General features: G+C 50.8%; 1 protein-coding gene across 1 annotated transcript in view; it reads right to left on the bottom strand.

Annotated features, from left to right (window-relative positions):
• The window catches only part of nbas (NBAS subunit of NRZ tethering complex), a 307080-nt gene that overhangs the window by 245066 nt on the left and 37289 nt on the right, over positions 1-24725 (bottom strand). Inside the window, exons 15-18 of the mRNA XM_045721215.1 lie at positions 22748-23020; positions 21258-21383; positions 20021-20172; positions 17674-17811 (exon numbers count right to left, since the gene is read on the bottom strand). Coding sequence (XP_045577171.1) covers positions 17674-17811; positions 20021-20172; positions 21258-21383; positions 22748-23020 — 689 coding nt within the window. The remainder of the gene's footprint in view (positions 1-17673; positions 17812-20020; positions 20173-21257; positions 21384-22747; positions 23021-24725) is intronic.

The following is a 24725-nucleotide window of genomic DNA, read 5'->3' as shown; positions in this document are numbered from 1 at the left end:
AGTGGTAGGGGTAAATGGAGTGGTAGAGAGAGGGGTAAATGGAGTGGTAGAGAGCGGGTAAATGGAGCGGTAGAGAGGGGTAAATGGAGTGGTAGAGAGGGGTAAATGGAGTGGTAGAGAGAGGGGTAAATGGAGCGGTAGAGAGGGGGGGTAACGGAGTGGTAGAGAGAGGGGTAAATGGAGTGGTAGAGAGAGGGTAAATGGAGTGGTAGAGAGAGGGGTAAATGGAGTGGTAGAGAGAGGGGTAAATGGAGCGGTAGAGAGGGGGGTAAACGGAGTGGTAGAGAGAGGGGTAAACGGAGTGGTAGAGAGAGGGGTAAATGGAGTGGTAGAGAGAGGGGTAAATGGAGAGAGAGGGGTAAATGGAGTGGTAGAGAGAGGGGTAAATGGAGCGGAGAGAGGGGTAAATGGAGCGGTAGAGAGAGGGGTAAATGGAGTGTAGAGAGAGGGGCAAATGGAGCGGTAGAGAGGGGTAAATGGAGTGGTAGAGAGAGGGGTAAATGGAGCGGTAGAGAGAGGGTAAACGGAGTGGTAGAGAGAGGGGTAAATAGAGAGAGAGGGGTAAATGGAGAGAGAGGGGTAAATGGAGTGGTAGAGAGAGGGGTAAACGGAGTGGTAGAGAGAGGGGTAAATGGAGCGGTAGAGAGAGGGGTAAATGGAGCGGTAGAGAGAGGGTAAACGGAATGGTAGAGAGAGGGTAAATGGAGAGAGAGGAGTAAATGGAGAGAGAGGGGGTAAATGGAGTGGTAGAGAGAGGGTAAACGGAGTGGTAGAGAGAGGGTAAACGGAGTGGTAGAGAGAGGGGTAAACGGAGTGGTAGAGAGCGGGGTAAATGGAGTGGTAGAGAGAGGGGTAAACGGAGTGGTAGAGAGAGGGGTAAATGGGAGAGAGAGGGGTAAATGGAGAGAGGGGTAATGGAGCGGTAGAGAGAGGGGTAAATGGAGCGGTAGAGAGAGGGGTAAACGGAGCGGTAGAGAGAGGGGTAAACGGAGCGGTAGAGAGGGGTAAACGGAGCGGTAGAGAGAGGGGTAAACGGAGTGGTAGAGAGAGGGGTAAACGGAGTGGTAGAGAGAGGGGTAAATGGAGTGGTAGAGAGAGGGGTAAACGGAGCGGTAGAGAGAGGGGTAAACGGAGCGGTAGAGAGAGGGGTAAACGGAGTGGTAGAGAGGGGGAAATGGAGCGGTAGAGAGAGGGGTAAATGGAGTGGTAGAGAGAGGGGTAAACGGAGTGGTAGAGAGAGGGGTAAATGGGAGCGGTAGAGAGAGGGTAAATGGAGCGGTAGAGAGAGGGGTAAACGGAATGGTAGAGAGAGGGTAAATGGAGAGAGAGGGGTAAATGGAGAGAGAGGGGTAAATGAGTGGTAGAGAGAGGGGTAAACGGAGTGGTAGAGAGAGGGTAAACTGGAGTGGTAGAGAGAGGGGTAAACGGAGTGGTAGAGAGAGGGGTAAATGGAGAGAGGGGTAAACGGAGTGGTAGAGAGAGGGGTAAACGGAGTGGTAGGGGTAAACGGAGTGGTAGAGAGAGGGTAAACGGAGTGGTAGAGAGCGGGAAACGGAGTGGTAGAGAGAGGGTAAACGGAGTGGTAGAGAGAGGGTAAACGGAGTGGTAGAGAGAGGGGTAAATGGGAGAGAGGGGTAAATGGAGAGAGAGGGGTAAATGGAGTGGTAGAGAGAGGGGTAAGCGGAGGGTAGAGAGAGGGGTAAACGGAGTGGTAGAGAGAGGGGTAAACGGAGTGGTAGAGAGAGGGTAAACGGAGTGGTAGAGAGAGGGGTAAATGGAGAGAGAGGGTAAACGGAGTGGTAGAGAGAGGGTAAACGGAGTGGTAGGGGTAAACGGAGTGGTAGAGAGAGGGGTAAACGGAGTGGTAGAGAGCGGGTAAACGGAGTGGTAGAGAGAGGGGTAAACGGAGTGGTAGAGAGAGGGGTAAACGGAGTGGTAGAGAGAGGGGTAAATGGAGAGAGAGGGGTAAACGGAGAGAGAGGGGTAAACGGAGCGGTAGAGAGAGGGGTAAACGGAGCGGTAGAGAGAGGGGTAAACGGAGCGGTAGAGAGAGGGGTAAACGGAGCGGTAGAGAGGGGTAAACGGAGCGGTAGAGAGGGGTAAACGGAGCGGTAGAGAGAGGGGTAAACGGAGCGGTAGAGAGAGGGGTAAACGGAGCGGTAGAGAGAGGGGTAAATGGAGCAGTAGAGAGAGGGGTAAACGGAGCGGTAGAGAGAGGGGTAAATGTAGAGAGAGGGGAAATGTAGAGAGAGGGGTAAATGGAGAGAGGGGTAAATGTAGAGAGAGGGGTAAATGTAGAGAGAGGGTAAATGGAGTGGTAGAGAGAGGGGTAAATGGAGTGGTAGAGAGAGGGGTAAATGGAGTGGTAGAGAGAGGGTAAATGGAGAGGTAGAGAGAGGGGTAAATGGAGGGTAGGGGTAAATGGAGCGGTAGGGGTAAATGGAGCGGTAGAGAGAGGGGGTAAATGGAACGGTAGAGAGAGGGTAAATGGAGTGGTAGAGAGAGGGGTAAATGGAGTGGTAGGGGTAAATGGAGTGGTAGAGAGAGGGCAAATGGAGTGGTAGGGGTAAATGGAGTGGTAGAGAGGGGTAAATGGAGGGTAGGGGTAAATGGAGGGGTAGAGAGAGGGGTAAATGGAGTGGTAGGGGTAAATGGAGTGGTAGAGAGGGGTAAATGGAGGGTAGGGGTAAATGGAGTGGTAGAGAGGGGTAAATGGAGTGGTAGAGAGAGGGGTAAATGGAGTGGTAGAGAGAGGGGTAAATGGAGTGGTAGAGAGAGGGGTAAATGGAGTGGTAGAGAGAGGGGTAAATGGAGTGGTAGAGAGAGGGGTAAATGGAGGGGTAGGGGTAAATGGAGCGGTAGGGGTAAATGGAGCGGTAGAGAGAGGGGTAAATGGAACGGTAGAGAGAGGGGTAAATGGAGTGGTAGAGAGAGGGTAAATGGAGTGGTAGGGGTAAATGGAGTGGTAGAGAGAGGGGTAAATGGAGTGGTAGGGGTAAATGGAGTGGTAGAGAGGGGTAAATGGAGGGTAGGGGTAAATGGAGGGGTAGAGAGAGGGGTAAATGGAGTGGTAGGGGTAAATGGAGTGGTAGAGAGAGGGGTAAACGGAGTGGTAGAGAGAGGGGTAAACGGAGTGGTAGAGAGAGGGGTAAACGGAGTGGTAGAGAGAGGGGTAAACGGAGTGGTAGAGAGAGGGGTAAATGGAGAGAGAGGGGTAAACGGAGTGGTAGAGAGAGGGGTAAACGGAGTGGTAGGGGTAAACGGAGTGGTAGAGAGAGGGGTAAACGGAGTGGTAGAGAGCGGGGTAAACGGAGTGGTAGAGAGAGGGGTAAACGGGGGAGAGAGAGGGGTAAATGGAGAGAGAGGGGTAAATGGAGAGAGGGGTAAACTGAGCGGAGAGAGGGGAAATGGAGCGGTAGAGAGAGGGGTAAACGGAGCGGTAGAGAGAGGGGAAACGGAGCGGTAGAGAGAGGGTAAACGGAGCGGTAGAGAGGGGCAAACGGAGCGGGGAGAGAGGGGTAAACGGAGGGCAGAGAGAGGGGTAAACGGAGCGAGAGAGGGGTAAACGGAGCGGTAGAGAGAGGGGTAAACGGAGCGGTAGAGAGAGGGGTAAATGTAGAGAGAGGGGTAAATGTAGAGAGAGGGGTAAATGGAGAGAGGGGTAAATGTAGAGAGAGGGGTAAATGTAGAGAGAGGGGTAAATGGAGTGGTAGAGAGAGGGGTAAATGGAGTGGTAGAGAGAGGGGTAAATGGAGTGGTAGAGAGAGGGGTAAATGGAGTGGTAGAGAGAGGGGTAAATGGAGAGGTAGAGAGAGGGGTAAATGGAGGGGTAGGGGTAAATGGAGCGGTAGGGGGTAAATGGAGCGGTAGAGAGAGGGGTAAATGGAACGGTAGAGAGAGGGGTAAATGGAGTGGTAGAGAGAGGGGTAAATGGAGTGGTAGGGGTAAATGGAGTGGTAGAGAGAGGGGAAATGGAGTGGTAGGGGTAAATGGAGTGGTAGAGAGGGGTAAATGGAGGGTAGGGGTAAATGGAGGGGTAGAGAGAGGGGTAAATGGAGTGGTAGGGGTAAATGGAGTGGTAGAGAGGGGTAAATGGAGGGGTAGGGGTAAATGGAGTGGTAGAGAGAGGGGTAAATGGAGTGGTAGAGAGAGGGGTAAATGGAGTGGTAGAGAGAGGGTAAATGGGTGGTAGAGAGAGGGTAAATGGAGTGGTAGAGAGAGGGGTAAATGGAGTGGTAGAGAGAGGGGTAAATGGAGGGTAGGGGTAAATGGAGCGGTAGGGGTAAATGGAGCGGTAGAGAGAGGGGTAAATGGAACGGTAGAGAGAGGGGTAAATGGAGTGGTAGAGAGAGGGGTAAATGGAGTGGTAGGGGTAAATGGAGTGGTAGAGAGAGGGGTAAATGGAGTGGTAGGGGTAAATGGAGTGGTAGAGAGGGGTAAATGGAGGGGTAGGGGTAAATGGAGGGGTAGAGAGAGGGGTAAATGGAGTGGTAGGGGTAAATGGAGTGGTAGAGAGGGGTAAATGGAGGGGTAGGGGTAAATGGAGTGGTAGAGAGAGGGGTAAATGGAGTGGTAGAGAGAGGGGTAAATGGAGTGGTAGAGAGAGGTTAAATGGAGTGGTAGAGAGAGGGGTAAATGGAGTGGTAGAGAGAGGGGTAAATGTAGTGGTAGGGGTAAATGGAGCGGTAGAGAGAGGGGTAAATGGAGTGGTAGAGAGAGGGGTAAATGGAGTGGTAGAGAGAGGGGTAAATGGAGTGGTAGAGAGAGGGGTAAATGGAGTGGTAGAGAGAGGGGTAAATAGAGCGGTAGAGAGAGGGGTAAATGGAGCGGTAGAGAGAGGGGTAAATGGAGCGGTAGAGAGGGGTAAATGGAGCGGTAGAGAGAGGGGTAAATGGAGCGGTAGAGAGAGGGGTAAATGGAGTGGTAGAGAGAGGGGTAAATGGAGTGGTAGAGAGAGGGGTAAATGGAGTGGTAGAGAGAGGGGTAAATGGAGGGGTAGGGGTAAATGGAGTGGTAGAGAGAGGGGTAAATGGAGTGGTAGAGAGAGGGGTAAATGGAGCGGTAGAGAGAGGGGTAAATGAAGTGGTAGAGAGAGGGGTAAATGGAGTGGTAGAGAGAGGGGTAAATGGAGTGGTAGAGAGAGGGGTAAATGGAGTGGTAGAGAGAGGGGTAAATGGAGGGGTAGGGGGTAAATGGAGGGGTAGGGGTAAATGGAGTGGTAGAGAGAGGGGTAAATGGAGGGGTGGGGTAAATGGAGGGTAGAGAGAGGGGTAAATGGAGCGGTAGAGAGAGGGGTAAATGGAGTGGTAGAGAGAGGGGTAAATGGAGGGGTAGGGGTAAATGTAGTGGTAGAGAGAGGGTAAATGGAGTGGTAGAGAGAGGGTAAATGGAGTGGTAGAGAGAGGGGTAAATGGAGTGGTAGAGAGAGGGTAAATGGAGTGGTAGAGAGAGGGGTAAATGGAGTGGTAGAGAGAGGGTAAACGGAGCGACAGAGAGAGGGGCAAACGGAGCGGTAGAGAGAGGGGTAAACGGAGTGGTAGAGAGAGGGGTAAATGGAGAGAGAGGGGTAAACGGAGTGGTAGAGAGAGGGGTAAACGGAGTGGTAGGGGTAAACGGAGTGGTAGAGAGAGGGGTAAACGGAGTGGTAGGGGTAAACGGAGTGGTAGAGAGAGGGGTAAACGGAGTGGTAGAGAGCGGGGTAAACGGAGTGGTAGAGAGAGGGGTAAACGGAGTGGTAGAGAGAGGGGTAAATGGAGTGGTAGAGAGAGGGGTAAATGGAGAGAAAGGGGTAAATGGAGTGGTAGAGAGAGGGGTAAATGGAGCGGTAGAGAGAGGGGTAAACGGAGCGGTAGAGAGAGGGGTAAACGGAGCGGTAGAGAGAGGGGTAAACGGAGCAGTAGAGAGGGGTAAACGGAGCGGTAGAGAGGGGTAAACGGAGTGGTAGATAGAGGGGTAAACGGAGTGGTAGATAGAGGGGTAAATGGAGTGGTAGAGAGAGGGGTAAACGGAGTGGTAGAGAGAGGGGTAAACGGAGCGGTAGAGAGGGGTAAATGGAGTGGTAGAGAGAGGGGTAAATGGAGTGGTAGAGAGAGGGGTAAATGGAGAGAGGGGTAAATGTAGAGAGAGGGGTAAATGTAGAGAGAGGGGTAAATGTAGAGAGAGGGGTAAATGGAGTGGTAGAGAGAGGGGTAAATGGAGTGGTAGAGAGAGGGGTAAATGGAGTGGTAGAGAGAGGGGTAAATGGAGTGGTAGAGAGAGGGGGTAAATGGAGTGGTAGAGAGAGGGGTAAATGGAGGGTAGGGGTAAATGGAGGGTAGGGGTAAATGGAGGGGTAGGGTAAATGGAGCGGTAGGGGTAAATGGAGCGGTAGGGGTAAATGGAGCGGTAGAGAGAGGGGTAAATGGAACGGTAGAGAGAGGGGTAAATGGAGTGGTAGAGAGAGGGGTAAATGGAGTGGTAGGGGAAATGGAGTGGTAGAGAGAGGGGTAAATGGAGTGGTAGGGGTAAATGGAGTGGTAGAGAGGGGTAAATGGAGGGGTAGGGGTAAATGGAGTGGTAGAGAGAGGGTAAACGGAGTGGTAGAGAGAGGGGTAAACGGAGTGGTAGAGAGGGGTAAATGGAGAGAGGGGTAAACGGAGTGGTAGGGGTAAACGGAGTGGTAGAGAGAGGGGTAAACGGAGTGGTAGAGAGCGGGGTAAACGGAGTGGTAGAGAGAGGGGTAAACGGAGTGGTAGAGAGAGGGGTAAATGGAGAGAGAGGGGTAAATGGAGTGGTAGAGACAGGGGTAAATGGAGCGGTAGAGAGAGGGGTAAACGGAGCGGTAGAGAGAGGGGTAAACGGAGCGGTAGAGAGGGGTAAACGGAGCGGTAGAGAGAGGGGTAAACGGAGCGGTAGAGAGAGGGGTAAACGGAGCGGTAGAGAGAGGGGTAAACGGAGCGGTAGAGAGAGGGGTAAACGGAGTGGTAGAGAGAGGGGTAAATGTGAGAGAGGGGTAAATGTAGAGAGAGGGGGTAAATGTAGAGAGAGGGGTAAATGTAGAGAGAGGGGTAAATGGAGTGGTAGAGAGAGGGTAAATGGAGTGGTAGAGAGAGGGGTAAATGGAGTGGTAGAGAGAGGGGTAAATGGAGTGGTAGAGAGAGGGGTAAATGGAGTGGTAGAGAGAGGGGTAAATGGAGTGGTAGAGAGAGGGGTAAATGGAGTGGTAGAGAGAGGGGTAAATGGAGTGGTAGGGGTAAATGGAGTGGTAGAGAGAGGGGTAAATGGAGTGGTAGGGGTAAATGGAGTGGTAGAGAGAGGGGTAAATGGAGTGGTAGGGGTAAATGGAGTGGTAGAGAGAGGGGTAAATGGAGTGGTAGGGGTAAATGGAGTGGTAGAGAGGGGTAAATGGAGGGGTAGGGGTAAATGGAGGGGTAGAGAGAGGGTAAATGGAGTGGTAGGGGTAAATGGAGTGGTAGAGAGGGGTAAATGGAGGGGTAGGGGTAAATGGAGTGGTAGAGAGAGGGGTAAATGGAGTGGTAGAGAGAGGGGTAAATGGAGTGGTAGAGGGTAAATGGAGCGGTAGAGAGAGGGGTAAATGGAGCGGTAGAGAGAGGGGTAAATGGAGTGGTAGAGAGAGGGGTAAATGGAGTGGTAGAGAGAGGGGTAAATGGAGCGGTAGAGAGAGGGGTAAATGGAGCGGTAGAGAGAGGGGTAAATGGAGCGGTAGAGAGAGGGGTAAATGAAGTGGTAGAGAGAGGGGTAAATGGAGTGGTAGAGAGAGGGTAAATGGAGTGGTAGAGAGAGGGGTAAATGGAGTGGTAGAGAGGGGGTAAATGGAGTGGTAGAGAGAGGGGTAAATGGAGGGGTGGGGTAAATGGAGTGGTAGAGAGAGGGGTAAATGGAGGGGTAGGGGTAAATGGAGGGGTAGAGAGAGGGTAAATGGAGCGGTAGAGAGGGGGGGGTAAATGGAGGGGTAGAGAGAGGGTAAATGGAGCGGTAGAGAGGGGTAAATGGAGGGTAAATGGAGGGTAGGGGTAAATGGAGCGGTAGAAGGGTAAATGGAGCGGTAGAGAGGGGTAAATGGAGCGGTAGAGAGGGGGTAAATGGAGCGGTAGAGAGGGGTAAATGGAGCGGTAGAGAGAGGGGGTAAATGGAGCGGTAGAGAGAGGGGTAAATGGAGTGGTAGAGAGAGGGGTAAATGGAGGGGTAGGGGTAAATGGAGGGGTAGGGGTAAATGTAGTGGTAGAGAGAGGGGTAAATGGAGTGGTAGAGAGAGAGGTAAATGGAGCGACAGAGAGAGGGGTAAACGGAGTGGTAGAGAGAGGGGTAAACGGAGTGGTAGAGAGAGGGGTAAATGGAGAGAGAGGGGTAAACGGAGTGGTAGAGAGAGGGGTAAACGGAGTGGTAGGGGTAAACGGAGTGGTAGAGAGAGGGGTAAACGGAGTGGTAGAGAGCGGGGTAAACGGAGTGGTAGAGAGAGGGGTAAACAGAGTGGTAGAGAGAGGGGTAAATGGAGTGGTAGAGAGAGGGTAAATGGAGAGAGGGGTAAATGGAGTGGTAGAGAGAGGGGTAAATGGAACGGTAGAGAGAGGGTAAATGGAGCGGTAGAGAGAGGGGTAAACGGAGCGGTAGAGAGGGGAAACGGAGCGGTAGAGAGGGTAAACGGAGTGGTAGATAGAGGGGTAAACGGAGTGGTAGAGAGAGGGGTAAACGGAGTGGTAGAGAGAGGGGTAAACGGAGCGGTAGAGAGAGGGGTAAACGGAGCGGTAGAGAGGGGTAAACGGAGTGGTAGAGAGAGGGGTAAATGGAGTGGTAGAGAGAGGGGTAAATGGAGCGACAGAGAGAGGGGTAAACGGAGTGGTAGAGAGAGGGTAAACGGAGTGGTAGAGAGAGGGGTAAATGGAGAGAGAGGGGTAAATGGAGTGGTAGAGAGAGGGTAAACGGAGAGGTAGGGGTAAACGGAGTGGTAGAGAGAGGGGTAAACGGAGTGGTAGAGAGCGGGTAAACGGAGTGGTAGAGAGAGGGGTAAACGGAGTGGTAGAGAGAGGGGTAAATGGAGAGAGAGGGGTAAATGGAGTGGTAGAGAGAGGGGTAAATGGAGTGGTAGAGAGAGGGGTAAATGGAGCGGTAGAGAGAGGGGTAAATGGAGCGGTAGAGAGAGGGGTAAACGGAGCGGTAGAGAGGGGTAAACGGAGTGGTAGGGGTAAATGGAGTGGTAGAGAGAGGGGTAAATGTAGAGAGAGGGGTAAATGTAGAGGTAGAGAGAGGGGTAAATGGAGTGGTAGAGAGAGGGGTAAATGGAGTGGTAGAGAGAGGGGTAAATGGAGTGGTAGAGAGAGGGGTAAATGGAGTGGTAGGGGTAAATGGAGTGGTAGAGAGAGGGTAAATGGAGTGGTAGGGGTAAATGGAATGGTAGAGAGGGGTAAATGGAGGGGTAGGGGTAAATGGAGGGGTAGAGAGAGGGGTAAATGGAGTGGTAGAGAGAGGGGTAAATGTAGAGAGAGGGGTAAATGTAGAGGTAGAGAGAGGGGTAAATTGAGTGGTAGAGAGAGGGGTAAATGTAGAGAGAGGGGTAAATGTAGAGGTAGAGAGAGGGGTAAATGGAGTGGTAGGGGTAAATGGAGTGGTAGAGAGAGGGGTAAATGGAGTGGTAGAGAGAGGTTAAATGGAGTGGTAGAGAGAGGGGTAAATGGAGTGGTAGAGAGAGGGGTAAATGTAGTGGTAGGGGTAAATGGAGCGGTAGAGAGAGGGGTAAATGGAGTGGTAGAGAGAGGGGTAAATGGAGTGGTAGAGAGAGGGGTAAACGGAGTGGTAGAGAGAGGGGTAAATGGAGCGGTAGAGAGAGGGGTAAATGGAGCGGTAGAGAGAGGGGTAAATGGAGGGGTAGAGAGAGGGGTAAATGGAGTGGTAGAGAGAGGGGTAAATGGAGCGGTAGAGAGGGGTAAATGGAGCGGTAGAGAGGGGTAAATGGAGTGGTAGAGAGAGGGTAAATGGAGTGGTAGAGAGAGGGGTAAATGGAGTGGTAGAGAGAGGGGTAAATGGAGGGGTAGGGGTAAATGGAGTGGTAGAGAGAGGGGTAAATGGAGTGGTAGAGAGAGGGTAAATGGAGCGGTAGAGAGAGGGGTAAATGAAGTGGTAGAGAGAGGTAAATGGAGTGGTAGAGAGAGGTAAATGGAGCGGTAGAGAGAGGGGTAAATGGAGCGGTAGGGGTAAATGGAGCGGTAGAGAGAGGGGTAAATGGGGCGGTAGAGAGGGGTAAATGGAGCGGTAGAGAGAGGGGTAAATGGAGGGGTAGAGAGAGGGGTAAATGGAGTGGTAGAGAGAGGGTAAATGGAGTGGTAGAGAGAGGGGTAAATGGAGTGGTAGAGAGAGGGGGTAAATGGAGTGGTAGAGAGAGGGGTAAATGGAGTGGTAGAGAGAGGGGTAAATGGAGTGGTAGAGAGGGGGGGTAAATGGAGTGGTAGAGAGAGGGGTAAATGGAGTGGTAGAGAGAGGGGTAAATGGAGTGGTAGAGAGAGGGGTAAATGGAGGGTAGGGGTAAATGGAGTGGTAGAGAGAGGGGTAAATGGAGGGGTAGGGGTAAATGGAGGGGTAGAGAGAGGGGTAAATGGAGCGGTAGAGAGAGGGGTAAATGGAGTGGTAGAGAGAGGGGTAAATGGAGGGGTAGGGGTAAATGGAGGGGTAGGGGTAAATGTAGTGGTAGAGAGAGGGGTAAATGGAGTGGTAGAGAGAGGGGTAAATGGAGTGGTAGAGAGAGGGGTAAATGGAGCGACAGAGAGAGGGGTAAACGGAGTGGTAGAGAGAGGGGTAAACGGAGTGGTAGAGAGGGGTAAATGGAGAGAGAGGGGTAAACGGAGTGGTAGAGAGAGGGGTAAACGGAGTGGTAGGGGTAAACGGAGTGGTAGAGAGAGGGGTAAACGGAGTGGTAGAGAGCGGGGTAAACGGAGTGGTAGAGAGAGGGGTAAACAGAGTGGTAGAGAGAGGGGTAAATGGAGTGGTAGAGAGAGGGGTAAATGGAGAGAGAGGGGTAAATGGAGTGGTAGAGAGAGGGGTAAATGGAACGGTAGAGAGAGGGGTAAATGGAGCGGTAGAGAGAGGGGTAAACGGAGCGGTAGAGAGGGGTAAACGGAGTGGTAGATAGAGGGGTAAACGGAGTGGTAGAGAGAGGGGTAAACGGAGTGGTAGAGAGAGGGGTAAACGGAGCGGTAGAGAGGGGTAAACGGAGTGGTAGAGAGAGGGGTAAATGGAGTGGTAGAGAGAGGGGTAAATGGAGCGACAGAGAGAGGGGTAAACGGAGTGGTAGAGAGAGGGGTAAACGGAGTGGTAGAGAGAGGGGTAAATGGAGAGAGAGGGGTAAACGGAGTGGTAGAGAGAGGGGTAAACGGAGAGGTAGGGGTAAACGGAGTGGTAGAGAGAGGGGTAAACGGAGTGGTAGAGAGCGGGGTAAACGGAGTGGTAGAGAGAGGGGTAAACGGAGTGGTAGAGAGAGGGGTAAATGGAGTGGTAGAGAGAGGGGTAAATGGAGAGAGAGGGGTAAATGGAGTGGTAGAGAGAGGGGTAAATGGAGCGGTAGAGAGAGGGGTAAATGGAGCGGTAGAGAGAGGGGTAAACGGAGCGGTAGAGAGGGGTAAACGGAGTGGTAGAGAGAGGGGTAAATGGAGTGGTAGAGAGAGGGGTAAATGTAGAGAGAGGGGTAAATGTAGAGGTAGAGAGAGGGGTAAATGGAGTGGTAGAGAGAGGGGTAAATGGAGTGGTAGAGAGAGGGGTAAATGGAGTGGTAGGGGTAAATGGAGTGGTAGAGAGAGGGGTAAATGGAGTGGTAGGGGTAAATGGAATGGTAGAGAGGGGTAAATGGAGGGGTAGGGGTAAATGGAGGGGTAAATGGAGTGGTAGGGGTAAATGGAGTGGTAGAGAGGGGTAAATGGAGGGGTAGGGGTAAATGGAGTGGTAGAGAGAGGGGTAAATGGAGTGGTAGAGAGAGGTTAAATGGAGTGGTAGAGAGAGAGGGGTAAATGGAGTGGTAGAGAGAGGGGTAAATGTAGTGGTAGGGGTAAATGGAGCGGTAGAGAGAGGGGTAAATGGAGTGGTAGAGAGAGGGGGTAAATGGAGTGGTAGAGAGAGGGGTAAATGGAGTGGTAGAGAGAGGGTAAATGGAGCGGTAGAGAGAGGGGTAAATGGAGGGGTAGAGAGAGGGGTAAATGGAGTGGTAGAGAGAGGGGTAAATGGAGCGGTAGAGAGGGGTAAATGGAGCGGTAGAGCGGGGTAAATGGAGTGGTAGAGAGAGGGGTAAATGGAGTGGTAGAGAGAGGGGTAAATGGAGTGGTAGAGAGAGGGGTAAATGGAGGGGTAGGGGTAAATGGAGTGGTAGAGAGAGGGGTAAATGGAGTGGTAGAGAGAGGGGTAAATGGAGCGGTAGAGAGAGGGGTAAATGAAGTGGTAGAGAGAGGTAAATGGAGTGGTAGAGAGAGGTAAATGGAGCGGTAGAGAGAGGGGTAAATGGAGCGGTAGGGGTAAATGGAGCGGTAGAGAGAGGGGTAAATGGAGCGGTAGAGAGGGGTAAATGGAGCGGTAGAGAGAGGGGTAAATGGAGCGGTAGAGAGGGGTAAATGGAGGGGTAGAGAGAGGGGTAAATGGAGCGGTAGAGAGAGGGTAAATGGAGTGGTAGAGAGAGGGGTAAATGGAGTGGTAGAGAGAGGGGTAAATGGAGGGGTAGGGGTAAATGGAGTGGTAGAGAGAGGGGTAAATGGAGTGGTAGAGAGAGGGGTAAATGGAGCGGTAGAGAGAGGGGTAAATGGAGCGGTAGAGAGAGGGGTAAATGAAGTGGTAGAGAGAGGGGTAAATGGAGTGGTAGAGAGAGGGGTAAATGGAGTGGTAGAGAGAGGGGTAAATGGAGTGGTAGAGAGAGGGGTAAATGGAGTGGTAGAGAGAGGGGTAAATGGAGTGGTAGAGAGAGGGGTAAATGGAGTGGTAGAGAGAGGGGTAAATGGAGGGGTAGGGGTAAATGGAGTGGTAGAGAGAGGGGTAAATGGAGGGGTAGGGGTAAATGGAGGGGTAGAGAGAGGGGTAAATGGAGCGGTAGAGAGAGGGGTAAATGGAGTGGTAGAGAGAGGGGTAAATGGAGGGGTAGGGGTAAATGGAGGGGTAGGGGTAAATGTAGTGGTAGAGAGAGGGGTAAATGGAGTGGTAGAGAGAGGGGTAAACGGAGTGGTAGAGAGAGGGGTAAATGGAGTGGTAGAGAGACGGGTAAATGGAGTGGTAGAGAGACGGGTAAATGGAGTGGTAGAGAGAGGGGTAAATGGAGGGGTAGGGGTAAATGGAGTGGTAGAGAGAGGGGTAAATGGAGTGGTAGAGAGAGGGGTAAATGGAGGGGTAGGGGTAAATGCACTCTCCGCACGATTCATTACCCAGGGAACTCTCCTCACGATTCATTACCCAGGGAACTCTCCTCACGATTCATTACCCAGGGAACTCTCCACACGATTCATTACCCAGGGAACTCTCCACACGATTCATTACCCAGGGAACTCTCCACACGATTCATTACCCAGGGAACTCTCCACACGATTCATTACCCAGGGAACTCTCCACACGATTCATTACCCAGGGAACTCTCCACACGATTCATTACCCAGGGAACTCTCCACACGATTCATTACCCAGGGAACTCTCCACACGATTCATTACCCAGGGAACTCTCCACACGATTCATTACCCAGGGAACTCTCCACACGATTCATTACCCAGGGAACTCTCCACACGATTCATTACCCAGGGAACTCTCCACACGATTCATTACCCAGGGAACTCTCCACACGATTCATTACCCAGGGAACTCTCCACACGATTCATTACCCAGGGAACTCTCCACACGATTCATTACCCAGGGAACTCTCCACACGATTCATTACCCAGGAGACTCTCCACACGATTCATTACCCGGGGGACTCTCCGCACGATTCATTACCCGGGGGACTCTCCGCACGATTCATTACCCGGGGGACTCTCCACACGATTCATTACCCGGGGACTCTCCACACGATTCATTACCCGGGGGACTCTCCACACGATTCATTACCCGGGGAACTCTCCACACGATTCATTACCCAGGGAACTCTCCACACGATTCATTACCCAGGGAACTCTTCACACGATTCATTAAAACACCTTTATTTGTACGGCATGTTAAATGCAAACCAAGTTTCAAAGCTCTCGACACGTTTCAGCTGCCTTAGTCCAGAGAATATTTAAAAAATGACCTCCGGTAAATAGTTTATTAAACTGGTACCGGGTTACCTTCAGACGAGTCCCATGAGACTTGAGGAGGTCTCAGAGCAAGACGGACAACAGTACCCATCATGTTGGTGTGAACATTCGGACGCTACAGCCCTTTTGGTGAGAAGATGGATTTTCCGGGACGTCTCACGGTCGGACAAACACAGCTGTAACTCATCCACCTCACAACACAGACGCTGAAGGATTAAAGTGACGTAAATGATGTTACTTAGACTGATGCACCGGTGTGACAATAGACTAACAGTTACAGAGTTTAATGGCTGTGATAGGGGAGAACTGAGGATGGATCAACAACATTGTAGTTACTCCATAAATACTAACCTAAAGGACAGAGTGAAAAGAAGGAAGCTTGTACAGAATAAAAATATCCAAAACATGCTTCCTGTTTGCAACAAAGCAATAATGTAAAATTGCAAAAAATGTGTCCTGAATGCAACGAATGGTGGGTTAGGGTTATTGCTATGCTTGTCATCGGCAAGGACTGCCGAGTTTTTCAGGATAAAAAGAATAGGATATAGGACTAACTAACTAACTAACTAACTAACTAACTAACCACAGGCCAAATCCTCGAGGAAAACCTGGTTCAGTTCGCTTTCCAACAGACACTGGAGATTAATTCACCTTTCAGCAGGACAATGACCTAAAACACAAGGCCAAATCTACACTGGGAGATTAATTCACCTTCCAGCAGGACAATAACCTAAAACACAAGGCCAAATCTACACTGGGAGATTAATTCACCTTCCAGCAGGACAATGACCTAAAACACAAGGCCAAATCTACACTGGGAGATTAATTCACCTTCCAGCAGGACAATAACCTAAAACACAAGGCCAAATCTACACTGGGAGATTAATTCACCTTCCAGCAGGACAATGACCTAAAACACAAGGCCAAATCTACACTGGGAGATTAATTCACCTTCCAGCAGGACAATAACCTGAAACACAAGGCCAAATCTACACTGGGAGATTAATTCACCTTTCAGCAGGACAATAACCTAAAACACAAGGCCAAATCTACACTGGAGTTGTTTACCAAGATAATGTTGAATGTTCCTGAGTGGCCTAGTTACAGTTTTGACTTAAATCAGCTTGAAAATCTATGACAAGACTTGACAATAGCTGTCTAGCAATGATCAACAACCAACTGGACAGAGCTTGATGAATTATTTTAAGAATAATGTGCAAATATTGTACAATCGAGTTGTGCAAAGCTCTTAAGAGACTAACCCAGAAACACTCACGTATTGTGAATACTGATGTAAAAGAGATATTTCTGTATTTAACTTTCTATAAATTCCCCCCCCCCAAAATGTAATTATTGTTTTCACTTTGTCATTATGGGGGTAGTGTGTGTGTTGAGGCTGTAACACAACAAACCGTGGAATAAGTTATTCAGTCAAGAGACCATTTCTAAACTAGTGAAGCTTGCCGTTTTGTCAATCCAAGCACAGGAAGCCGACGTGCCAGCACTTTATGTAAAAACACCAAAAGACCATAAATGGAATGTGCCGGAAAACAAATAGCAGCAGGAGATTTGGACTCATCGTTAACACATTTTACTAGACGGACAAATTGACTCACAGACAATGAAGGAGCGTCTCTCCCCCTCTCTCTCTCCCTCCTCCCTCTCCCTCCCTCTCTCTCTCCCCCCCTCTCCCTCTCCCTCCCTCTCTCTCCCCTCCTCCCTCTCCCTCCCTCCCTCTCCCTCCCCCTCCCTCCCTCCCTCTCTCCCCTCTCCCTCCCTCCCTCTCTCCCCTCCCTCCCCTCCCCCTCTCCCTCTCCCTCCCTCTCTCTCCCCTCCCTCTCTCCCTCCCCTCTCCCTCTCCCTCTCCCTCCCCTCTCCCTCCCTCTCCCTCCCCCTCTCCCTCCCTCTCTCTCTCTCCCCCCCTCTCCCTCTCCCTCCCTCTCTCTCCCTCCCTCCCTCCCTCTCCCTCCCCTCCCTCTCCCTCTCCCCTCCCCCCTCTCCCTCCCTCTCTCTCTCCCCCTCTCCCTCTCCCTCCTCTCTCCCCTCCCTCCCCCTCCCTCCCCCTCTCCCTCCCCTCTCCCTCTCCCTCTCCCTCCCCCTCCCCCTCTCCCTCTCCCTCCCTCTCCCCTCCCTCCCTCTCTCCTCCCTCCCTCTCCCTCTCCCTCTCCCTCTCCCTCCCTCCCTCTCTCCCCTCCCTCCCCCTCTCCCTCTCCCTCCCTCTCCCCTCCCTCCCTCTCTCCCTCCCCTCTCCCTCTCCCTCCCTCCCTCCCTCTCCCTCTCTCCCTCCCTCTCCATCCCTCCCCCCTCTCTCCCTCCCTCTCCATCCCTCCCTCTCCCTCCCTCTCCCCCTCCCTCCCTCTCCCTCCCTCTCCCTCCATCCCTCTCCCTCCATCCCTCCCCCCCTCTCTCCCTCCCTCCCTCCCCTCCCTCCCTCTCCCTCCCTCCCTCTCCCCTCCCTCCCTCTCCCTCTCCCTCCCTCCCTCTCCCCTCCCTCCCTCCCTCTCCCCTCTCTCCCTCCCTCTCCCCCTCTCTCCCTCCCTCCTCCCTCCCTCCCTCCCTCCCTCCAAAGAAATCCCACTGCAACCACAACACACACCCGGGTCCTGAGTTGGGACACACAGCAGACTTGTCAAACCAACAGTTTCCCGATCATCGCTGGCTTTGTGATTGATAGGTGTCTGTTTCTAAAATCAATAGATCGTTGGAAGAGGAGTATCATTAATTCTAGCGGGGAAATGGCTAGACAAACTTTATGACCGAGGGAAAAGTAGCAATCTGAAACTGAGCGCGTAATCGTCTGTATCGTCTGCAGACAGCCGACACTGGTCGTGGTAAACACGACTGACAGTTTGATTGGCTGGTAACCGATCGGCTGACAGTTTGATTGGCTGGTAACCGATCGGCTGACAGTTTGATTGGCTGGTAACCGATCGGCTGACAGTTTGATTGGCTGGTAACCGATCGGCTGACAGTTTGATTGGCTGGTAACCGATCGGCTGACAGTTTGATTGGCTGGTAACCGATCGGCTGACAGTTTGATTGGCTGGTAACCGATCGGCTGACAGTTTGATTGGCTGGTAACCGATCGGCTGACAGTTTGATTGGCTGGTAACCGATCGGCTGACAGTTTGATTGGCTGGTAACCGATCGGCTGACAGTTTGATTGGCTGGTAACCGATCGGCTGACAGTTTGATTGGCTGGTAACCGATCGGCTGACAGTTTGATTGGCTGGTAACCGATCGGCTGACAGTTTGATTGGCTGGTAACCGATCGGCTGACAGTTTGATTGGCTGGTAACCGATCGGCTGACAGTTTGATTGGCTGGTAACCGATCGGCTGACAGTTTGATTGGCTGGTAACCGATCGGCTGACAGTTTGATTGGCTGGTAACCGATCGGCTGACAGTTTGATTGGCTGGTATGTGTTCTGACCTGCTGAAGTTGACCCTGGTCAGTAGCTCCTGTCTCTTCAGACTCTCCTTCTCTCTCTTTAGCTCCATCTCTTTTTCTGCAGACAGGAAGTCCTCGTACGGAGCGTCATCAACATCAAGGTCACCTGATAGGATGAACCTACGGAGGGGGGGGGAGGGGCGTCTTTAGAACTGTTTGAGATCGTCCTCTGGGAGAGCTACCGGGTGTGCAGGCTTTTGTTCCGGCCCGACTATAAACACATCACATCCCACCAATCAGCTGGTCAACAGGACCTTGATACTCTGACTCAGGGCTGAGCGGTGGTTTCAGAAACTAACAGTGATATACAATACCAGTCAAACGTTTAGGCTCTCCTACTCATTCAAGGGTTTTTCTTTATATTACATTGTAGAATAATAGTGAAGACATCAAAACTATGAAATAACACATATGGAATCATGTAGTAACCAAAAAAGTGTTAAACAAATCAATATATTTTTTATATTTGAGATTATTCAAGGTAGCCACCCTTTGCCTTGATGACAACTTTGCACACGCTTGGCATTCTCTCAACCAGCTTCATGAGGTAATCACCTGGAATGCATTTCAATTAACAGGTGTGCCTTGTTAATTTGTGGAATTTCTATCCTTCTTAAAACCTGTTAGGGCTAGGGGGCAGTATTGACACGGCTGGATAAAAAAACATACCCGATTTAATCTGGTTACCACTCCTACCCAGTAACTAGAATATGCATATACTTATTACATATGGATAGAAAACACCCTAAATTTTCTAAAACTGTTTGAATGGTGTCTGTGAGTATAACAGAACTCATTTGGCAGGCAAAACCCTGAGACATTTTCTGACAGGAAGTGGATACCTGATGTGTTGTATTACCTTTAAACCTATCCCATTGAAAAACACAGGGGCTGAGGAATATTTTGGCACTTCCTATTGCTTCCACTAGATGTCACCAGCCTTTACAAAGTGTTTTGAGTCTTCTGGAGGGAGATCTGACCGAACAAGAGCCATGGAACGATGATGTCCCATTAGACACCTGGCGCGAGTTCATGTTGGGTACCCCTCGTTCCAATACGTTATAAAAGAGTATGCATTCGTCCACCTTGAATATTGTTCATGTTCTGGTTAAAAAGGCCCTAATGATTTATGCTATACAACGTTTGACATGTTTGAACGAACGGAAATATATTTTTTCCCCTCGTTCATGACGAGAAGTCCGGCTGGCTTAGATCATGTGCTAACAAGACGGAGATTTTTGGACATAAATGATGAGCTTTTTTGAACAAAACTACATTCGTTATGGACCTGTGATACCTGGAAGTGACATCTGATGAAGAGAATCAAAGGTAATGGATTATTTACATAGTATTTTCGATTTTAGATCTCCCCAACATGACGTCTAGTCTGTATCGCAACGCGTATTTTTCTGGGCGCAGTGCTCAGATTATTGCAAAGTGTGATTTCCCAGTAAGGTTATTTTTAAATCTGGCAAGTTGATTGCGTTCAAGAGATGTAAATCTATAATTCTTTAAATGACAATATAATATTTTACCAATGTTTTCTAATTTTAATTATTTAATTTGTGACGCTGACTTGACTGCCGGTTATTGGAGGGAAACGATTTCCTCAACATCAATGCCATAGTAAAACGCTGTTTTTGGATATAAATATGAACTTGATAGAACTAAAAATGCATGCATTGTCTAACATAATGTCCTAGGAGTGTCATCTGATGGAGATTGTAAAAGGTTAGTGCATTATTTTAGCTGGTTTTATGGTTTTGGTGACCCTGTCTTTGAATTGACAAAACATTACACACAACTCTTGTAAATGTACTGTCCTAACATACTCTAAATTTATGCTTTCGCCGTAAAACCTTTTTGAAATCGTAAAACGTGGTTAGATTAAGGAGATGTTTATCTTTCAAAGGGTGTAAAATAGTTGTATGTTTGAAAAATTTGAATTTTGACATTTATTTGGATTCAAATTTGCCGCTCTTGAAATGCACCTGCTGTTGATGGAGTGCACCACGGGTGGCACGCTAGCGTCCCACCTAGCCCATAGAGGTTAATGCGTTTGAGCCAATCAGTTGTGTTGTGACAAGGTAGAGTTGGTATACAGAAGACAGCCCTATTTGGTAAAAGACCAAGTCCATATTATGTCAAGAACAGCTCAAATAAGCAAAGAGAAACGACAGTCCATCATTACTTTAAGACATGAAGGTCAGTCAATAACGGAACGAGTAGTTGTGTCCAAACTTTTGACTGGTACTGCACGTTCTACGTGAAGGCATTGTGTTATCCACTATAGTCCTTATAGTCAACAGGAAGTGGTGAGGGTACTCGCCTGCCACCGTCCTCTCTGTTGCCGATAGCGATGAGAGCCTCGAGGTCTGTCCCCTTCAGGCCGTACTGCAACAGCTCCTTGGCAGCATCCACGTTCTCTGGGACACGCTCAACACACTCATGGAGCACCCACGAGCGTTTACGGATCTTACTCTACACACAGACAGACAGAGGCAGGCAGAGAGAGAGACAGGCAGGCAGAGAGAGACAGGCAGGCAGACAGACAGGGGGAGAGACAGAGGGAGAGAGAGAGACAGACAGACAGGCAGGCAGAGAGACAGACAGGGGGAGAGGCAGAGAGAGAGAGAGAGAGAGAGAGAGAGAGACAGGCAGGCAGAGAGACAGACGGGGAGAGAGACAGACGGACAGGGGGAGAGACAGACAGACAGGGGGAGAGACAGACAGACAGGGGCGAGGCAGACAGACAGGGGGAGAGGCAGACAGCCAGGGGGAGAGGCAGACAGACAGGGGAGAGGCAGACAGACAGGGGAGAGGCAGACAGACAGGGGGAGAGGCAGACAGACAGGGGAGAGGCAGACAGACAGGGAGAGGCAGACAACAGGGGAGAGGCAGACAGACAGGGGGAGAGGCAGACAGACAGGGGGAGAGGCAGACAGACAGGGGAGAGGCAGGCAGAGGCAGAGAGAGAGAGGCAGACAGGGGGAGAGACAGACAGACAGGGGGAGAGGCAGACAGACAGGGGAGAGAGACAGACAGACAGGGGGAGAGAGACAGACAGGGGAAGAGAGACAGACAGGGGAAGAGAGACAGACAGGGGAAGAGAGACAGACAGGGGGAGAGAGACAGACAGACAGGGGAGAGAGACAGACAGACAGGGGAGAGAGACAGACAGACAGGGGGAGAGAGACAGACAGACAGGGGGAGAGAGACAGACAGACAGGGGGAGAGACAGACAGACAGGGGGAGAGACAGTTTGTTCTAATATGTACACAATAGAAATACTATCATAACTATTGACACATTGTGAGAGTGAGAGAGAGAGTGTGAGAGTGTGTGTGTGTACCAGGTATAGAGAGTGTGTGTGTGTGTGTGTGTACCAGGTATAGAGAGTGTGTGTGTGTGTGTGTGTACCAGGTATAGAGAGTGTGTGTGTGTGTGTGTGTACCAGGTATAGAGAGTGTGTGTGTGTGTGTGTGTACCAGGTATAGAGAGTGTGTGTGTGTGTGTGTGTGTGTGTGTGTGTGTGTGTGTGTGTGTGTGTGTGTGTGTGTGTGTACCAGGTAGTCCTGTATAGAGGCGATGCTGACAGTACTCTTCCTCCACTGTCTCTGGTAGACCAGGTCTGAGTCGAGCCCGTACGCCTGGGCCAGGGAAAGGGCCTCGCCATACTCCTCATTATCAATCTGGAGGGACACACACATCCGCCCCATCAACACCATCATCCCCATCAACACCATCATCCCCATCAACATCATCATCCCCATCAACATCATCACCATCACCATCCCCATCAACACCATCCCCATCAACACCATCCCCATCAACACCATCCCCATCAACACCATCATCCCCAACACCATCATCCCCAACACCATCATCCCCAACACCATCATCCCCAACACCATCATCCCCAACACCATCATCCCCATCAACACCATCATCCCCATCAACACCATCATCCCCATCAACACCATCAACACCATCAACATCAACACCATCCACACCATCCCCATCATCCCCATCCCCATCCATCACCACCATCCTCATCATCATCAACATCATCCCCATCAACACCATCCCCATCCCCACCATCCCCATCAACACCATCCCCATCAACACCATCCCCATCATCCCCATCAACACCATCCCCATCAACACCATCCCCATCCCCATCATCCCCATCCCCATCAACACCATCCCCATCACCACCATCCCCACCATCCCCATCAACACCATCCCCACCATCACCTAAGAAGTTATTTCCTGCTAAAGTTACAGCAACAAAACAGATGAACTTTGTAATGTTTGTAAAACAATACATGTATTACTAGTAAGATAATAACTAATGTCCTATATTATTTAATTCAACTTTTAACCGAAAATATTACAATGAGAGAAATGTTCACCTGCCCTTTTAAGGGACGGAGGTTACCGTGGTAACACGACTTGAGTCATGTTTGTGCCTGTGAGACTGAGTTTGACTAGTAAACGCGTCGTCTTCCCTTCCCTAGCAGTTGAAATTCAAAACGTAGAAAAACGACCTAGCTTATGAACAAAACGATGCCAATGGCCAAGAAACACGAGGACATAGTCTCACTAAAGTAGACTTTCGTTTCAAGTAAATTACACCAACTTTTATTACTGTGCACATCACTTATTAAAACAAATCTTTCGCTCAGCTCTTCAAGTGCCCCCGGCCCCCGGCCCGGGTTGAGGTGGAAAATGCTATAAAGGATTCCTAGTTCTTTGACTTTGTGCGATTTAATTTACCAGCTATGAAACAAAACAGGCAGAAATACTTTGAAGACAGCTGCTACGGCATTTATTTTACTATGAATGTGATCATTGCTTGACGTTTTATTCACAAATACGTGCCTTTGGTTACTTTGACTACTTGGGAATGTCAGTCAGCCATTTTGTATTTTGGGAATGTCAAGTCAGCCATTTTGTATTTTGGGAATGTCAAGTGAGCCATTTTGTATTTTGGGAATGGCGGTCGAGTGTGCGTGAGCTTGATGTGTGTGTGGTCGTCGTCATGGTGACTTACCTTCCTTTGGTACAGCTCTTCAGGCGTGGTGGAGCGCAGGCTGACCAGACGGTAACTCTTGACGACGGTGCGGGGTCGTTTCCGCGGCGGCGCGAAGCGTTCCATCTCGGTGATGTAGTACAGCCCCTGCTTCACGTAACCAGAGTAACGGGCCTTGGCTGACGACTCTTCATCAGAGTCAGAGTCTCCTTCCTCAGCCTCCTCATCCTCCGTTGCCACACCCCCCATGTTACTGTCCAGGCGACCTCTCTTCTGTGCCAGACGCACTTCACACTGGGTGTGGGGGGGAGAGAGAGAAAAGGGGGGGGAGAGAAAAGGGGAGGGGGGAGAGAGAGAAAAGGGGGGGAGAAAAGGGGGGAGGAGACAAAAGGGGGGGAGAGAGAGAAAGGGGGGGAGAGAGGAGAGGAAAGGGGGGATAAAAGGGAGGGGGGGAGAAAATCGGTGCTATTTAATTTGTGTGAACCGGTAGCCCATAACATAACATGTGCGGTAGGCTGAATCCTCTCTCCTTTCTTACTGACGCTGCAGTCTCTGCATCAGCCATGGCCTCCTCACTAGCGTTTTCCGTTCGGGCCGGCCAGCGTCTCAACAGCCAGCTCCTTCTTATTTAACGTTTAAATGATCCGAACAGCCCTCTCCTGCTAGACTGAACAACATGCATCATCTACTGATAGGACAGTAAGTCACAAAGCCAGTGATGACAGGAACACTGCTGGTTGGTCAGTCCTCTGTCTGTCCTCTGTCTGTCCCCGAGTGATGTGTGTGTGTGTGTGTGTGTGTGGACGGAGACAGTCAAACGGATTTTACACAGAGGGACAAAACACGACGCTCCTTCATCGAGTGAATTTCAACGTGACCCTGTAACGAATCCAAATCCACTTCGTCTATTGTTTTCTGGTACATTTCTTTATATTTTCTTCGGCGTGTGTCTCACATCGCCCGCCACGCTGAGCGGTGACCCATAGACCACTTACTGTGCTTTGACTGACCACTGAAAAACAAGTTAGAAAAAGGTGTTGAGAAACTGACTGAATAAAATCCATCTCTAAAATACCCATCCTTCGCCATTTATAAATCCATTTCCACGGTTTCCTTTCCTAGGATATGAAGGCCATAATCGTGGCAGACTTGTGACCAGGGAGGGAGTCTGGTCAGTAAAGCCAGAGAATATTGTATAAACTGATGAGAAGTTCTCCTCTTGTTATAGACCTGGGCCCAGTTTCCACCCACCCAAAAAAACCCACCTTAAGGATATTGTTCATCATAAGAACCCTCGTAGCAACATAAATCATTCTCAGAGACGTTTCCCTAAAAAAACATTTGTTATTAAAAAGTTGCACTTGTAAAAGCTGGAAATGTAACGTCGTAGAACAGCTAAGTGAGTCGTTAGAGGCTTTTACGCCCTCATGCATCATTTTATATAACAGAAGAACTATTGTTCCCGTTGTTCTGACGTTATCGTTGTTAACAAGAGAGAGAATAAATCAAGTTGACTACAAATACGAAGGCGCCAATGTCTTTGATACAAACAAAAGCCGCGTATGAAAAGACGACTCAGAACTGAGATGAACCAATTCAAATCAACAGTAAGCTATAGGCCAGTAGGGGCCTGCCGAGGGGGGAGGGGCCTGCCGAGGGGGGAGGGGCCGCCGAGGGGGGAGGGGCCGCCGAGGGGGGAGGGGCCGCCGAGGGGGAGGGGCCGCCGAGGGGAGGGGCCGAGGGGCGAGGGGCCGAGGGGGAGGGGCCGCCGAGGGGGAGGGGCCGCCGAGGGGGAGGGGCCGCCGAGGGGGGAGGGGCCGCCGAGGGGGAGGGGCCGAGGGGGAGGGGTAGGGGCCGCCGAGGGGGGAGGGGCCGCCGAGGGGAGGGGTAGGGGCCGCCGAGGGGAGGGGCCGCCGAGGAGGGGAAGGGGCCGAGGGGAGGGGCCGCCGAGGGGGAGGGGCCGCCGAGGGGAGGGGCCGCCGAGGGGAGGAGTAGGGGC

This window comes from Salmo salar, chromosome ssa06, assembly GCF_905237065.1.
Source record: "Salmo salar chromosome ssa06, Ssal_v3.1, whole genome shotgun sequence".
NCBI classification, from domain to species: domain Eukaryota; kingdom Metazoa; phylum Chordata; class Actinopteri; order Salmoniformes; family Salmonidae; genus Salmo; species Salmo salar.
The sequence above is the reverse complement of the archived record's forward strand: the minus strand, read 5'-3'. Positions and strand labels throughout refer to the sequence as shown.